The following is a 17769-nucleotide window of genomic DNA, read 5'->3' on the forward strand; positions in this document are numbered from 1 at the left end:
TAAACTGAAATATTGCTAGGGTACATAATAGGAAACTCAGCAGTAATTTATAAACTCACTGATATGAATATATAGAGGTATTTCTAGTTTGTTAGAATAAATCCCACTATCCATCATCAGCATAGTTATAGCTTACATCCATCATCCACACCTCAGCCACCTCGCTCATTCTCATTCTGCTGATTCAGCTTCAACTTTTATATCACTTGATAGGAATCTTTCAAAAGGTCGCAGAAGTGCATTCAGTGAAAGGACAGCAGTTTTGGGTAAGGGATCCCCAGTAAATACTTCTTCTCCAGGTAACTTTGTTTCAGTCAAATTAACTACATCCCACAACTATTCATAGACTCAGCCTCCAGATTTACACTGTCAATGATCATCAAGCTATCAGGGAAGAAACTGCATTACAAAACATATTTCCAGCATTACGTTTTCTCAGAGCTTATTTTCTAAGGCCAATACTTAGTATCACCCATTATTTGTGTCCTAAAAAGGGAGTTTGGTAGTTCTGACAGTCTGGTCTTCTATCTGGGATCAGTGGGTTTACAGATAAGGCTGGACAACCAAATGAATGCATTGGCTGCAGTACTAATGGAACACCTTTCCAGCAGCAACCTGAATCAGAACTTACTTGGTTTTGTCCCACATTCAAACATCTGAAACATAGCATGTTTAGTATTTTCCATGTATACTGCCTGTGTATTGCCTAGCACCTATAAGAAATTAAGTCCTCAACTGGTTCTGCTCTTGATCTCTATGGCAACAACGAAAAAAGAAACATCATTCATCCATGTTGATTTATAATATCCAACTGAATTTTGACTTTAAAACAAGTAATACTTTGCATATCATTATGTACGATTACAAGTGCCTATGTGTGTTTATGTATTCATACAGTTAAAAATACTAAGCTTTTGGAATTGATTTATCCATACACCATTATGCTTGTTTTTTCTTTTTCTGTTTGAAACCTTAGACTTTGCATCTTCTATCAATGTACATCATCAACAGCATTAAAAACATTCCTGAAATGATCAGGTATTAGTCCAAGTGGTAAAAATCCTACTCATTTCCTTCTGGTAGGTTATTAGATATAAACACTGCCTGACTCCAAGATGACAAAGTTTTCTTACACATCCTTATGCTCAGGTAGGATGTATTCCATGTTCTCTTGGTATTCTGTTTGCATGCATCCTCTGGAACTATTTGAGTATTTCTGATTATTTTTCATGCAGGGTCATTTGAAGTGTTATACTATTCAGAACATACTGTTGGTAGTAAAGCTTTCCGAAGAAGTGCTTCTTAGAGTACTGACTTGGTAGGTGCTCTGGTTTTCAGCCATTCTGGCAACCACTAAGCAGGACTTTCATAAGCTGGCGCTGTCCCTCTCCAGCAGTACGGCCCCGTCTCCCTTTGTTGAAAGCTGTAAACAAGGTCAGCTGCAGAATTTTCCAAGTATTGTGACTCAAAGAGTCACAGGACTTCATAAATTAGCATCAATCACATTATGTTTCATACATCCAAGTGTAATCCATGTCAGATGTCTGGAAAAGCTATGATGCATGGCTGTTTCTCTGAATGGGCTGGTAGTAACAGCTCAAACTTCCTTCACCAATTTTCAGCCCTTGGTAGTCTGGCCAAGCACAAGAGCTCAGCTCAGCCCATCACAAGATCCAAAAAAAAGAAGTAACTGTAAAGTTTAGTGCCAAGAACAACTTGTATACATTTTTATTAGTAAAAACAAAAGTAGGCAATAAACATTTTGAAACAGGTCATGTATTTGCATCCATTCACTTCAGCAAGCGTGACAAATGTTGCCACCTCATGGACAGGTGCAGGGTTTGATGTAGCTCAGCAGTCGGAAGGAAAACGGATCACAGAGATGACTCAGTGCTGCTCTTTCACATTCTCCTGAGGAGGGAAATGACAGCTTGGCCAGAAGGATGCTTTTGTTGCTTAGATTCACCTGGAACTCTTTCATCTGAGTCCAAATCCAGAAGCAGAAGCCTGGCTACATGTTCACAATTGAAACAAACAATGAGTAAGAGCTACACACGTTCAGGGGATTTGACCATCTCCAGTATCAACAGGAGGGTGTATTTTTCCTTTTAGAAATCCCTAACAGTCAACACATGGCAAGCATTCAGGAACAAAATACCCAAATAAAAGGCTGTGGGGCCCCGAGTCTTCAAGATGGTGACAGAAACTTTAGATTTATGAAGGCAATAATCCTTGAAGGCAATAATCCTTAAGTGGGCCAGTGGATTTCAATACTCTATAAAGATAACAGCAGCTGGGACTCCTCTGCTTGTAAACTGGAAACAAATATAGTTACTGTGTATTCCACCATATATTTCCAAAATCAAAGCTTAGTGCTGTTACAGAACAGCACTGATTATTCACTATTACACCTTGTTTGGGCAATCATTACAGGAACACTCTGTCAACTGTTGAACCTCTCCCTTTCTGATGGAAGGGCAGCTGTGCCACACTTCTCTACAGGACAGACACTGTTACAAAAACCACCACAGTATGTATCTTAAATTGCATTCTTTAAAACAGCATTATAATTAGTGCTCCGCAGAAATGGATGAGCTTAAAGGGAATATAAAATGTTCAAGCAAGAAAAAAAACCAAAAAGTTTCAAGTTCAACATCAGGTTAGAATTTCATGAATCAATGAGTTTTTAAAAGCAAGCATCATAAAAATGGATTTGCAGTAACATTTATGAATGGTCTGAAAAAAGGACAGTGTGATGATTAATTGGGAGTTCCCAATCATTGTGATCTCCATATAACAGTGTAACAGTCTGCCTATGAATGACTGAAGAGAAAGCATTTATACCAGCTTGATTTTAAATATTTTCTTACGTTTATTGTATTTCGCTACTCCACTCCCCTAAAATGGTAGCCTCAGGAAAAGCTACTTTGGCAGGCAATTGGAAAGATTCCTGTGGAGAGGAAGTGAAAAGACTGGGCATACAAACAAGGGCTGCTGCCATGTTCAAAGCACCGGGGAGAGTTCATAGAGCAAAATGCAGTCCTAAGTAAATGGGTTTCAGGCAATTTCAGTGTTAAGATAACATCATTAAGAGTAGAACAGATTGTGCTCAAACCCTGCTGTTTATAATTAACACATTGCTTCCAAATACTCCAGGGTCCCCGGTAAATAGTCCTCTGCTCAGATCTACCCAGACCAATCAGAATATTTTCATCAGAATCCATGCTGGGCCAGCACCTGTTTGGACAAATCCAAAAGAGCCAAAATACTCTTCTTTCTGGCCAGCTAAGTAGAGAGATGAACACAGCTTGCCTTAGTCATTGTCACAGTGTCCATATGGCTGTGAAGCTTGTTTTCACAAGAAATCGTACAAGTACTTTATTATGTCGAAGTTCACAGTCCTACAAACAAAAACACAGTATATTGGAGCAATCGTCGTAACAGTGCTAAGACTTCAACCTGTTTGGAGACACATACGTGAGACCCAGCGCTATCAAAATCAAGTAATACCTCCAAATAAGAGCCATCAAGAATTAATTTTTAATTAAGTTCCTATCTTCTATTTATTCAAATTTTGTAAAGTTTGAAAAAAATAAAGCAGCTTTCTAGCAGCAACTGAAAGATTCTGATTCCAGCCACTAGGCAGTAAAAATATCTAAGTAAATATGTTTTCACATGGTAAATATGATATTCCTGCTAGTGATGCGAAGTTGCAGTCTTCTATGCTATTGAATGTTTTGTTCATTTTCCAAACCACCTGTTTTACCATGTACTACATAACTCCTTCATCTCCACTCATTTGCAGTCTGTGTTCTTTCAGTCTTGACACTACTTGACCCATATTCATAGCTAAATTTGAGAAATCTGAGAACACTACTCAATAGGACAGAAGATTTTAATGTATACTTTTATACTTTAATAGCAGGCAGAACGAACAGCAGTAAAATAAAACATATAATTATTTTTTTTTGTCTTCAAACTCATTCTGTCACGCAATCTAACACTCAGACTTTGAGATTTACTGCCTGAACAAATAACACAAATTACTGCATGTAATGACAAGTACAAAATTAAAAGGTTTTTTGGTTTTTGTGTTTTTAAGTATTCAACGATTCAAAAATAACTGTTCTCAATGCTAAGTGAGATTAACTGACTGAATGTCGTATTTTCTAGGCTGCAATCATTTAATATTCTCTACTCACGCACTATTCTGTAACCCACTTTTCAAGAAGTTTCTACAGAACATCACACTGAGCAGAGAAAAAGTTCAGAAATCCCCATGATACCTAATGAGATAAAATGCGTTGGAGTCTACCTAATAATCCAATGACAAAATTAAAGGAAATTAAATGCCACCATTAGATTTGTATTACCTTACATTGCTGAAGAAAAATGCTAGTTATAAGGCTTTCCACAGAAACACAGTTTGGAATCTGGTTTCTGTACTCATAGTAAGAGTCAGAGCAGAAGCAAGAGAATGGGGATGTCTGCACACAGTGATCCATGTTGCTAAACAGATGGTATGCTGCACTTGGTACCAGTGGGAGCTTTTTCAGGGCATCACTCACACGTGACTTTATTGCTGGGAACAGCAAATTGATGTAGCAAAGCCCTGGAGATGGTAGCAGTTATGGCCCAGCTAGGCCTGAACCAGATGAAGCTTAGCTCCACTGTGCCTGTGTGGTTTACTGACCAGACTATCAGACATTTCATAGCTCAAGGAAGCAACTTGTGCACTGAGAATAGGGAATATAGTCTGAAACACAGACTCCTCTAAGTCCCGTATTAGAGAGGAGAGGTGGCCTTCATAAGCTTTCTCCTTTTTGCCATGTGTCATTCCTGGGCTTTGTTCTGGTTACACACTCCTTAACCAAGACCTGCTAACTGAGCTGGCTGCAGCAACATGTGTGAGGTAATGCTGTTTGAATTTCACATCGGTTGGATTGTTGCCTATATACTGCATGCAGTTCTATCTGTAATTTATAACCATCTCTCCTGATGCATCTGGAACTGAAGGCTTTGAAAGAACAGCTAATTGCTACCTTTGGCGTACTCACATTGATTTACTGAATTAGTCTATATCAACTACAGAAGACAATGTGAAAGATTCCTTATAACCTAGGCAGCTTTTATATAAGTTGTAAAATAACACTTCTAAGAACTGAATATCAGTTTGGACTTAAATACCATAATGTGCCTTTGGTAATAAGATGGGCTGCTGTTTTAGATCAGAGTTTTCACAGGAAGTTCCTGACTTTCATTAAGCACAAAGACAGTATGTTACTATGACACACTGAAGCAGTTCCTTGGCCTACTCCTGTCACTCTAAGATAGTTGTTTTCCAAAACAGGATCGAAATTTATCTCAAGTTCAACACCTCTCGTAGATAAGACTCATTCAGTCATTCTTCAAAAACATCCACAGATTTCCACTCTGATCTGCAAAGAGCTAACATAAAGACTGGGAAAAATACAGGTTTTAAGTTTCATTCAGATTGGCACATACAACACTAAGGGTCTCTAGTAAGCTCACCGGGCAATAGCTCTGATGAAATCCAGAGATACAGTACATTTGTATCGGGGTCCATCAAGCTGGTCATTGTTGCCAACCACGGATAACAACTGGAGAGTCACAAGGGAGGTGATCTACAAACAAGAAACATCAGTAATATTAATCATTTTTGCTAACACGAATAGCAATAGGCCATCTTTTTTTCCTATCTGTCATCAGTGTGTCTTCCCAAGTTACAATATTCTCATGCTTCAGAAAGTTACTCTTGTTTCTCACCTATTTTCTCATAGTCCTGGAACTAGAGAACTCAGGAACATTTGTACCTTTTCTCCATGGCATTTTTCAGCACAGGCAATGAGGCAGACAAGCCAAATCCTTTATATCAAAGTTATTCTGGAGTTGCGATCAGAGAAAGATCTTGGGGGAGAATAGCAGGCATGAACCGAACATCTTCCAAATCTCTGCCCAACAGCCAGGACAGACTTTGATTCTCTTTCCTTTATACCTGAAGACCTCCTCTTGAATTTTCACACTCAAAGTTGAATTTTCTTGTGCCAGCTCATACCGCATTTTGAACAGATGGATAGTATCACTCTATTCCAGCTAAAAGAAAGGAATTTCAAGCTTGGAAAGAAAAGGTCTGAAGACCATGTGCTTAAAACGAATAGTGCCTGAAAGGACAGAAATTTGTCTAGAAACACTCATGCAGTGTCTTGGCAGAGCAGCCAATTATTGTACCAGTACAGCAATGTACCAGCATATTTATCACTGTCTTCTTCTTCCCAGGTACGACTGCAGCATCACTGAAGTGCAGTCAAGGGGCGTCAGCAGTGAATGCAGTCAGGCTGTTCTGCCTCAGGAAAAAAACCTGCGGTGATTCTGCTGCTGCCCTACCACCACACATGCACGTGCATAGTTAAAGCAAAAAACAAGAAAATATTTCCCTAGCCTTTGCAAAAGATGCTGCTGACAACTCAGTGCAACAAGAACTGGTATCTCAGCACAGCCCTGCTTTTCAGAGAACAAACAACCACCACAAAACAGAAGGCTACAACCTGCTTCTGTGTAAAGATAATAATATAGTAAGGAATATCTGAAGCATGAATGTATCGAGAAAGAGCATCAATTCAAAACATCAAGGAAGCACGCTGCTATAAAAGGTAACAAGTATCAGCACCGATTTAAAAAAACCTAACTCAGTAATAACCCCACTCTTCCACTGGAAGTGAACTTTGTCTTCAAATGTGTGACACGGCTTGCAGGAGGTACAAATGATTTTCCCTAATGTGGACATAATATGAGAAAATGACATCTGCTTGTGGAGAACAGAAAAAGAAATAAGCATCAAGAATGAGGCAATCTTTTATATGAGCTTTAACTTTCTTGCATATGGCATTAGGCAACAATGATTAGGATGTCATCTTTCTGCAAGGTACTAACTCTGGTTAAGGAACACAGGCCTCCCTTTGCTCACTAAGGCAAAGACTTAATCCAGCTCTATAAATTACAATAAAGAGAAGCAGATGATTTACAAATTGTTAGTGCTGACAGCATTTAAGAAAACTAACTTGCTATTATATACATGGCTCAAAACGCAGATAATTAATCACCCTGAACTCGTCACTGAATTGTAATCAATCTCAAACTGGTTAGGTGTTTATTTTCTTAGAATACCCATGAGTTTGAGAGCATATTTTTCTACACTTTTCATCCAACAAAGTCTTTATTTAGCTAGTGAAGAAATATTATGTAGTAGTCTGTCGTCGCAATTGCTGTTTTACACCCCAGTGCCCCATTACTGCCTAATCACTTCTGCGGTATGCACTTGCAGCTGGCCCCATGTTCAGAAATTACCAATGAAGGGACTGCAGGAGGCTCCTAAAAAAGCTTCCAATGAGCCCAGCAAAAGCCCAGAGATAGCTTGGAGCTATCACAGTTTTGTGGGATGCAAGTGACTTTGTTGTTGCATTGCAAATGTTCCAGCCATGATTTAATAGCAAATCATAATTGATTTTTTTCCAGCTATCACCAAATGCCACATATGTAACATAAGGTCAGCAGTATAAAATCCCTCACTGAAGGCTGACACTATAAATCCAAAATAGTGTCAGACTACATGTGAAGTTTCATTAATGTTTCAGACCCAGTATCACCAGACAGAAGGTTTTTGATCATGTCAGAATTAGTTACTTAGCAAGCCACATTTTACTCATTTCTTTCAAAAGTCCTCCGCTTTTTTAGCTTAATAAAAATGTCATCACACTGAAATGAATATCTAAACACTGAGCTCCAAAACTGAGACTGCTTAAAAAGAAAGAGGTAGACAATTGCTGTTTTCAATTCATGCGTGTTTTTAATTAATTCAGGTAGGAAACAGCTCTTTCTGAAGAGGCTCAGTACTGATAAAACCAGGGCCCGTATCTCAGGGGAGCAGCCCTGGGACGGGTCCGCCTACCAACAGTCAAATGTTACATCCTACAATACCTAACTTGCAAGTCTTCGGAGTAGAATTCAAGACCTACAGAATCTTAGCTACAGATGTCTCCTCTATACACAGAGACAGGCAGGGATCTCAGGAGGACATGTGCAAGAGCCTCCATGTTGATCCATGGGCACCAACCCAGAGCTCTGTTTGCACAGCTTTCTTAAGAGGTTCAGGAAAAATCAAAACCAAGGGTTGTATAAGGGTTCTGTCATCCGAAAGCAGTAACTTTTTGTTTGTTTGTTTGTTTCCTGTTTTATACAAATACAGTACAGCACTTCCACTGATAGGCCAGCGACAAAACTGGGTGACAGACACTTCTGGTTGTTTTGTCAGAAGATTCAGTTTTGCTACAAGTGGATTTAAGTCCCTGAAAGCAGTTTGTGCTCAACCTATAAATCCAGATCTGATGCATGGGAAAGATGATTTTCCTCATCAAACAGTTATTATATCATCTAGGTCACAGAAGGCCCGATCTTCCTGCCACAAGGGATTTGGGCTCCCCTTAGCTGAGCATCTGGCACTTCCCTGGGGCATGTTTAACTTTGGAGGTAACCTATTCTTAAATGAAGATATGTCAGCGTATTTGGAACAAATAAAAAAAGCAGTATCAAACTAATTATACTTCGTAGCACAAAGAAACGTTCAAAGCTTTTTTTTCTTTTTCTTTCTTTTTTTTTAAATGCTGTGCATACAGTGGCTGCATTTCATTGTCACAAAAGCTGAGAAAAAAACATCTGGCGAGAAGAGCCTAGCAACTAGCCAGAAGAATTATGTGTGGGTGACATAAAAGAAGAATATTTACTGAGAGTCTTCCGAACAAAGGAAATTACAGTTGGGAGAAATATTTTAAAGCTATTCATAAAATTAAAGTTATACGTGGCAATAATTTAATACCAGCGAAGACTAATAAGTAAGTAGAATTTTCTACAGGAAAAACAAGGACATCTAAAGAAAAGTTAACTGAAAGAGAAGAAGGAATAGGTGCCATTTCTGTGTTCTAAAATAAAGCAGGACTGAGCTTTCTTTGGAATGTATTTTAGTGAGAAACCTGCTGCTGAAGGCCTGGCTGCAAGGTGGGGATACCCACACATACATGGCCAATTGTTGCTGCAGCAACCCCTCAGAATGCTCCTGAAGATTGGCTGGTCGGAGATGGACATGGTCAAGCCTCTGGAAAAAAAAACACAGAGTAACCCACCAGCCATCCTTAAAGGCTGCCTTTTTCCTATCAGCCTGAGCTAACAGATGGCCTTGCATCATTCCCCCACAGAAACAAAGGCAGGCTTTGTTAGCACGCTGCTGTGAGGGGGCAAGAAGAATTCCAGAAGTGAGAGCTGTCCATGGGGAAAGGCCAGGCTCTTCCTATTGACATGGCATGCCTGAAAGCACTAACAGAGGTGCAGAACACAACTGAATTCAGAACAGAGATACAGACACACACGGGTTTGGTTTGGTTCTGTCATTACAGACCATCTCAGGAAGAAGTTTGGATAAATTGTGCGGCACATCTCAAAGTTAATGGATAAAACTAAATTGAGAAAATGATGTTGACTGTTATAAGAGATGCAACTAAAATATCACCACGTGGAACACTTTAAACTGGATCAGACAAAATCCTATTGAAAATGACTGCTTTAGGAACAACTCTCAAACTGGCAGAGATGCACTTGATGATCTACAAGGTATTTTTCATCTCCACAGCCTGCAATTTCTAATTACCTTGCTGTACTATTAACCGCAACTCTTAAGTCTGGGTTACTTTCAGAAACTGACAGCTTTAACCTATTTTATGATTCCAACCTCAAACCAATCAAGGTATTAAGAACTTCCATAATTTAAGTTATAATGCTCAGACAACAGTACTATATTATTTCATGATCATTACAATCTATATGCACCTAAGTACTCTGCAGCACCACCACCACACAACTTTCCAAGCACAAATGCAACTTGTGCACTTGTTCAAACCCCACTGCTGCTTGTAGTTGCTGCTGCTCGATAAGACAGCCTGAATCCCAGATGCTATATAGAAAGCACATTTCAGTCACCATGACTGCAGAACTGGTCTCCTGGAGCTGAATTCAATGACCCCAGTATGAATTACGTGAGCAGAAAAAAACCTCTGCTCAAAATGATTTCAATCAAAATTATGTCCAAAGTATGTTTGGTGTGTCAGTCCTGGTAGGAAAACCAACAAATGGGAAGTTAATGATAGAAATAGCAATTACATATATTTAGGCCAGCAACTGATCAGACCTGTTTTTATAAAAATTACTAAAAGTAAATCAATATTTTTTACTGAATGCTTGCATTTTAACACACAGTTTCATACTTGATAAAGTATTTTGTCAGTAGCACTCCTATTTCTAACTATACCATACCATTGCATTTCTTTTCATATTTTTGTGTGGACTCTATACATCACACCACATACAGCTTAAGTAATCTCTGCACATTTCATCAATGGGATGACAATACTTCACAGATGATGTCCTCAGGTGGGGCAAGCAGAACACTGGCATAGGTAATTAACCTGAACAAGACAAAAATGTTGGCGAATTCCAGATGTGACAGCATAATCATCACTAAATGTTCAACAAGACAACTCAGACCCCTTTGTTACCTCTAAAATCTCATGTTGCTTAGGCTTGCTGGTTTTTTTAATTATTATTATAACAATTTAAGAATTTTAATATCTTTGCTTTCTCATTATGTTTAGCTGTTACCAGGCTGCACTTTTGACAGCATAGCAGGCAGGAAGATTTGCATCACATTTTCCTTTAAACATTATCATGCAATATCCCTACAATTCTACTTTCAGTCTTAAGAATTTCCTGAATCATGGTTATTTTGTGCGACCGAAACCATTATGTCATAGCATTTTTTTCATGAGTGCACTACATTTTATCATAAAAGCAAGAAACATTTTCCCTCTAGCACAATGACTCCCATAGAAAACTTTCAGAATCCTCGGAAACTTGCTTCAGGTTCCTAAGTCATTTTATTCAGGATCAATTCACGTGAGTACAGTGCTTTATTTTAGTCAAATCTTTTGCATTTGTTATTCTGCATCTCCGTCTTATGTTCCTCTGACTTTGCTTCACTTACAGATTTAAACAAGTGACATTTTTGGCTCTTTCAAGGCCTTGTCTTCACAGTAGAAAAGTTTCTTAAGCCCATGGTGTAGAATCTTGAATGTTTACATTACAAAATTCCTTCAGTTTCCATTATATGGGTCATAACCACCATTCCCATATGGTATTTTTCCCACTGTATAAACAATGTGTATCACTCGCCTTGTTGTACTCTGTGTGTCCCACTTACACTAAAGATTTGACAAAACGTGTTGCTGATTTCATAGGCTGATTCAAGGCGTAAGTGTGAATCTTTCACTCTTTTTCCTTCTCCCCTCCTCCTGTCCTGTAAATCACTCACCTCCTTTCAGACCATTTCAGCATACCAGAAGCTGTCTATTTCTACTACATTCTCCTGTAAATCAGCTTCCTTGATAGCTTTTCTCTTCTATCCTAGGTGAAGCAAATGTACTTTTTCTCCTTCAAGAAGACGCCCTCACCTTCCCCTAGAATTTATATTCTTTTTAGAATCAACTCTCTTTAAACCCATCTTCTACATCTTTTTGTTGGGTGACAATTTAATTTATAGGATCACAGAATGGCTCAGATGCCTGCAAATCCTGAGTCATCAGTGCAGCATCTTTTCATCTCTCCTTTACCGTATTCCCACTCATACTTTCTCATCATCTCTAGCCTTCACATCTTTACTTCCAAAATAAAATACACAACTGGGATGTAGGGAAAACAAAGTTCCTGTTTCATGAATACTGAAACAAGGTCCAGTGAACAGCCCAGGAAAATAAAAAGGCAAGATAAAACAGTAAGCAACAAAAACACGGGAGGTAAAATTTCTTCAAATATGTATTCAGTTCGTGACACACCTGGCCACTGAAAGTTCAAGGTTTTATGAAGTTAAGAAAGAAGCATAACACATACAACCATAGGCTGTTAAACAAAGACTGTCAAATCTGCGGCAAACAGCTGAGCCACAGCGAGTGAGAAGCTGTATCAGACTAAATTCATCCCATGTCTGCCAACTGTATATTCTTCCCTGCATGTCTGATATTAACTAGTAGCTGTTATGACACATTCACCAGAGGTCATATAATAAATCAATCAGTATCAATAAAATCTGCATCTTCTATATCCTTCTACTTTGTATTTCCCCTTCACCCTTCTCTTGGGTCTCCACAGGAGCTTTCTCAATATTAATTACTGTATTTTCTCCATAGCCTGCAGATGGGGAAATAAATAAATAAATAAATATGGGCTTCTTCCTACCAGCTTCTGGAAAACTTCTAGTTGTCTCAAAAGCAGCAAAAGATTAGCCTTGCCCACTCTAATTGTCACAATAACAGAACTTTCTGAAAGCCATTCAATAATTTATTCATTTGGGAACTCTTATCAGATGGTTCTTTAGAATTATATTTTTATTTAATACATAAATTTGGGAAGGATCCTTTTACTCTCCGAACAGTCACTTCAGCATTAACTCAGTGTGCACAAGGAGAAAGAGAACAACAGAAGGCTATTCACAACAATCTTAAAGTACTCTGTCATCTACCCTGAAAGGCACGCTAAAAATTTGCTTAAATAATTTTATCTCAAAATACATTTCTGTACCCCAGGATATATGTGGAAATTTCTTCAGAAATTTACTAGCCTTAGAACAGATTGCAGTTTATTTTGATCCTCCAAAATGATGAAAAACAAGAGTTGACTGTACTTAAAATCTGCTGGATGCACACACATCTGAATTGTTCCATAACAACCTGAGAAAAGCAGACCTAACCACAGGGTCTACAGAGACAAGCTGTGGAAAGGTGATTCAAAAGTACTTGTCTTTCTCTTTTGTACTTTAAAATCAGAGCAAACAAAGATGGTAACAGATGGTCCAAATAATACCTGGGGAATGGCACTTATGGTTCTTCTGATTACTTGCAAGTACTGTATTCAGTTCTGGGCACCTCAGTACAGAAAGGACATTGGGGTGCTGGAGCAGATCCAAAGAAGGGCAACAAGGCTTGTGACAAGCTTGGGAATGTGCCCTATGAGGGAACTGGGGCTGTTTAGTCTGGGGAAAAGGAGGCTGAAGGGGAGACCTTATTGCTCTCTTCCAATACCTGAAAAGTGCTTACAGTGAGAGCGGGGTTGGTCTCTTCTCACTGGTGAAAGGTGACAGGACGAGGGGAAATGGCCTCAAGCTGCGCCAGAGAAGGTTTAGGTTGGATATCAGGAAAAACCTCTTTACAGAAAGGGTTGTTAAGCACTGGAATAGGCTGCCGGGAAGGTGGTTGAGTCGATTTTTTCAAATCGAAAATTCTGTTTGCCGGTAGAAATCATAGAATAGCTTGGGTTGGAGGGGACCCAAAGATCATCAAGTTCCAGCCCCAGTGCCATAGACAGGGCCACCAACCTCCAGATCTGGTACCAGGCCAGGCTGCCCATGGCCCCATCCAGCCTGGTCTTGAAAAAATGCTTCTTTTTGTTGTTTATTTTTTCCTCATAAATGGTTTGTTTCTAATAAAATTCCATAGTCTGCAACCTGCTCTCAAATATGTACCATGAGTAAGAGCTCAGTGTCTTGAAAGACTGCCTACAATAACATAATGTATCCCAACTATTATAGAGAATCAGAGCAACAGACTCAAATTAACACTATATTCATTATGACTACATGCATCTCCGCACGTTTCAGTGGATCTATAATAGAAACAGATAGCAGCAGAAATAAAAATAGAAATAAATCATATCACTGAAGCATACAAATACATCATCCTGGTAAAAAAAAAACAAACAAAGATCTCTTCTATGCCAGTATGCTGCCTCTTGAAAGGAGCAGCAATAGATGCTTAGGAAAGTGTACAATACAACTGTAAGCAAGAGAAATTCCACAACATACGCTCTTGGGTACTCTCCATTTCAGGGACTTAAGTAATTAAATATAAAATTATTCACACATATGGATCTGATCAGTTAAAATACAGCATTTCATTTTGTTCTTGCATTGTAAAACTGAACCTAAAAAGATTGCTAGACTGGGAAATTAATGAACCTAATCAACACATTGCAGGAGAAAATTATGATAAGGTTGCACATACTAGGATGAAGACCAACACTCAGTCAGTCAATCATCCTCTCTAATTGCTTGAAAAATAAGAAACCCTACTGTAACAGCGCAGAAACTGATGGCTGTAATCAACAATATGAAATCTTTGTGTTTTTTGTTTTTTAAATTAAAATTGATAACTATGCAGGAAGTTTACACTACAAAAGCGACTGTGAATTTGTAACATCCATTTGTATTCATCATTGTACAGAAAGTAAAGCTTGCAGTCATCCATGAACTGATGTCATGAAATATTAAAAATTTAACTTCAGTGACCCATTAAATACCTGTTAGATACAATTGCAGAATACATCTATAAATAGCCTTAAGCCTCTTGAATAGAGGATCCTGAAAAGTGGTACTTCCTTTCCATCTTTTATTCAGCTGTACTGTTTCATCAAATAAAGAGCATGAAACATCATCTGTCAGCACAACACATCATCTGTCAGCAATTAATTTGAAAGGAAATAAACTGTTCTGCAAACACAACACTGTTTTTGTATGCAGTTTCCATCACAACTGTCAAATTTGCTAGTTACACCGTGTATCACTTAGCTTTCCCAACCTGGGAAAAAATAGTTTCTAACACATTTGGCAAGCACACATGTCAGGTAGAAAAGTTCACAGTCAACCAAGAAAACAGATGAACTAGTGAACTAGCATGCTGTAATATCTGCTAACTATACAGGGCAAAGAATTTAATTCAGTTTTATCTATAGACAAGTAATAAAAGGGGAAGAGAGTGTCCAGGTTGGGATAGAGGAAGAGAAGCTTTGTACCAAGTACTGTTAGACTTGAAGTAATCTACTGAAATCGCTCCTTGAATTGCTCTTTGGAGCAGTGTGTGCATTCCATCTAAATACCTGCAAAACAGAAGTATTGCATAAGAACAGTATGCAGCTTATTAGTATTTGTCGTGCCCTTCCAAGATACAAGGAAAGTACTATTTAGACTGACAGAAACACTCAAAGATACAATCCTCCTTCGTTTCTTAAAGCACCTTGCTATAAAGTTTGGATTAAAGTTAGTGTAGTTAGTAAACATTGACTATATGGCTCCCTTATCACTGCATCATCATTTATGGAGCAACAGAGTCTAGAATACTGATATGCTACACAATGCAATTTCTATAAGTAACCAGGAAAGGATTAAATACATAGAAAAGCCAGTACGGGACATTCCACTTTAGTTTCAGAGGAATACAGAACAATCAAAAAATACAAGTCTAAAGTTTCCATGACTAATTAACATCAATTTTTGCAGCTGATGGCTGTAGCACTCATGGTATTTTGTATTAATCATTGTATCAAGACTTTTCTGTAACGTTCAGTGATAAAAGAAAATATCATTTTTGAATGCTAGCACCATGAAGAGGGCTATACCCCAGAAAATACTACATTCAGCACCAAACCAAAAAAATACATGCGAGAGATTAATGAAAAGGTGCAAAAACATAGGAAAGAATCAAGCAAGGAGCAAAGTCTTTCCATCGTATGGATGAAACCTGGTCACTCTCCCTCTATCTACAGAGGGAGATATAGACTGTACATACAGAGGGAAATGTAGACTATATATATAAATATAGACTCTCTATATACTGTCTACTGCAATGAGAAAAACAGGAGAAAAACGAAAACAAAGAAATAAGAGGGGAAGCAGGTATGATTTGGCAAAGGCAATGTAAGTATCTGATGAACAGCTACTTGTCATTCCCATTGACTGTACTTTACCTTGAAGACTTGAAGGTTTTTCACACAAGCTTTATGGAATGGACAAATAAATCGCAAGGTTATCTTCTGGAATCTCTTTAGCAGACAGAAATAGAACTATTCCTTCTGTACCTTTTAACTGATCTATGACAGAACTAGCATTGCAGTCAATAAATGTTTATAACAAAAACTGGTATCAAAGAATCAGTAGATCAGGGAGTACTGGCTTTAGCCTGCTGCTCTTCAGTAAGGGAAACTCAAGCAGCAGAGACAAAACGTTGCCTAGGGCTGAAAACACTCGACTTGAAGGCCTTCCCCCTCTCTGACACTGAAAACTCAGACCTGCTCAGCATGAAGTTCTGGATTTGTCCAAGAAATTCATTAGAACTGACCACTAGCAGGAGCCAGTTACCAAATCAGGATGTCCAAATTGTTCCTTCTGAGGTGCCTGGCAGCCTGTACCCTCTTTAATGGTTATACTTGATTTTACTACAAGAAATAACAATCTTAGAAGTATTAGTGAAGACGTCTTTCAAAGTTAACAAAGTTATGAAAACTACGCCCCCAGAGTATCTCTGTCGTTGCATATCTGGTCTGGCAAAGGCACCACACGTCACTAACACATGGCTGATTTTATCTGGGAAGTGTACTGCGACTTCCTCACCTCAAGAATAATTTAAAGTCACCAACTTTGGAAACTGCATTTCAAAGAATTTCGCACTGAAAAAAAATAGAACAAATGTTCATAAAAAATACGAGACTTTTCTGTCCCTAAAACGATTCCCAATTTATTTTATAACAGAGATATTGTGCAATATGAATGCTACCATGGTAACGACTCACTTTATTGAACAAGAGAGAAAATAATTATCCCAAACCTGTGCATCATGCAAGCACATGCAGTAAATTTAGTGCTGCCCTTTCCCTCCTTGCTATTTTTCTTCTTGCAAAGAGAGATAGATTTTGAATTTATACATTATAGCAAGCCAGGCATCATTTTGCTTGTTCCTCCCACTTCTTTGTATATTTTACACCTCTTAAGGGCATGATGTGAAGGACCCAGTTACTTACAAAAAGAAAAAGGGATTAATGAATCAGAAATGCTCTTCCCCCTCCTGAGTTAAGTACAGAAGACTCCTATGTAAATGCTTCATGCATTTAAGAAAAAATGAAGCCCTAAGGCAAGCACAGCACAGCACATGCTTAGTATTCACTCAGTATACTGAAACAGGAATCTTACGTTTATAGCAAACCAAAAGTTATTAATCTCCAAACATAAATTAAACCTGATTTTACTGTTTGGTCCAAATATTCGTTGTGATATTATGTTCTTGACCATATTGTTACATCTTACATACACGGGGCCCATAATATTATCAGAAGAACTGCATGGATAGAAGCCATACAAATCCAATTAATCTCAATAGAAGTTGTATAGCTAAATCCCTGTGCTTGCCTTTGACATTTTGGAAGCAGTGGGGGAGGTTTTACTAGTAGTGAATGTATTATCCAAAACTCAGTTTTCTCTAAAGAAAAATAAAATAGACAGTTGTAGAAATATTCAGATATCAACAAATACTTATGTGACTGTCAATAAAATCACATTTCTAGCAAAGCAAGAAACGTTTTCCTCAAAACTGTACCAAAAATAACAGTATTATTATGCAGCCTGCACAATAAAACTAAATGCACGCATGTATTAGTTGGATTCTTATTTTACGTACGGTTTTAATCTTTTTACTTCGTTTGCAGTGGATCTGCCTGTCTAACAAAATGCTCAGGAATTAATTAAATCTTGTGCTCACAGTTAGGGGACAGCCAAAACAAAGTGTTGGGATGTATTAAATTTCTGTTCTCAAATGAAGAAATAAAGATACTTGG

General features: G+C 38.2%; 1 protein-coding gene across 6 annotated transcripts in view; it reads right to left on the reverse strand.

The window, feature by feature from the left end:
- Positions 1 to 1706: 1706 nt before the first annotated feature.
- Positions 1707 to 17769, reverse strand: part of ORC5 (origin recognition complex subunit 5) — a 63175-nt gene continuing 47112 nt past the window's right edge. For all 6 annotated transcript variants that reach the window (XM_072338707.1, XM_072338743.1, XM_072338749.1 and 3 more), the window contains 2 exons: positions 5533 to 5645; positions 1707 to 3401 (listed from right to left, as the gene is read on the reverse strand). In XM_072338707.1, coding sequence (XP_072194808.1) covers positions 3356 to 3401; positions 5533 to 5645 — 159 coding nt within the window. In that variant the 3' untranslated portion in view covers positions 1707 to 3355. The remainder of the gene's footprint in view (positions 3402 to 5532; positions 5646 to 17769) is intronic.

The sequence above is a fragment of the Excalfactoria chinensis genome, chromosome 1, assembly GCF_039878825.1.
Source record: "Excalfactoria chinensis isolate bCotChi1 chromosome 1, bCotChi1.hap2, whole genome shotgun sequence".
Taxonomy (NCBI): Eukaryota; Metazoa; Chordata; class Aves; order Galliformes; family Phasianidae; genus Excalfactoria; species Excalfactoria chinensis.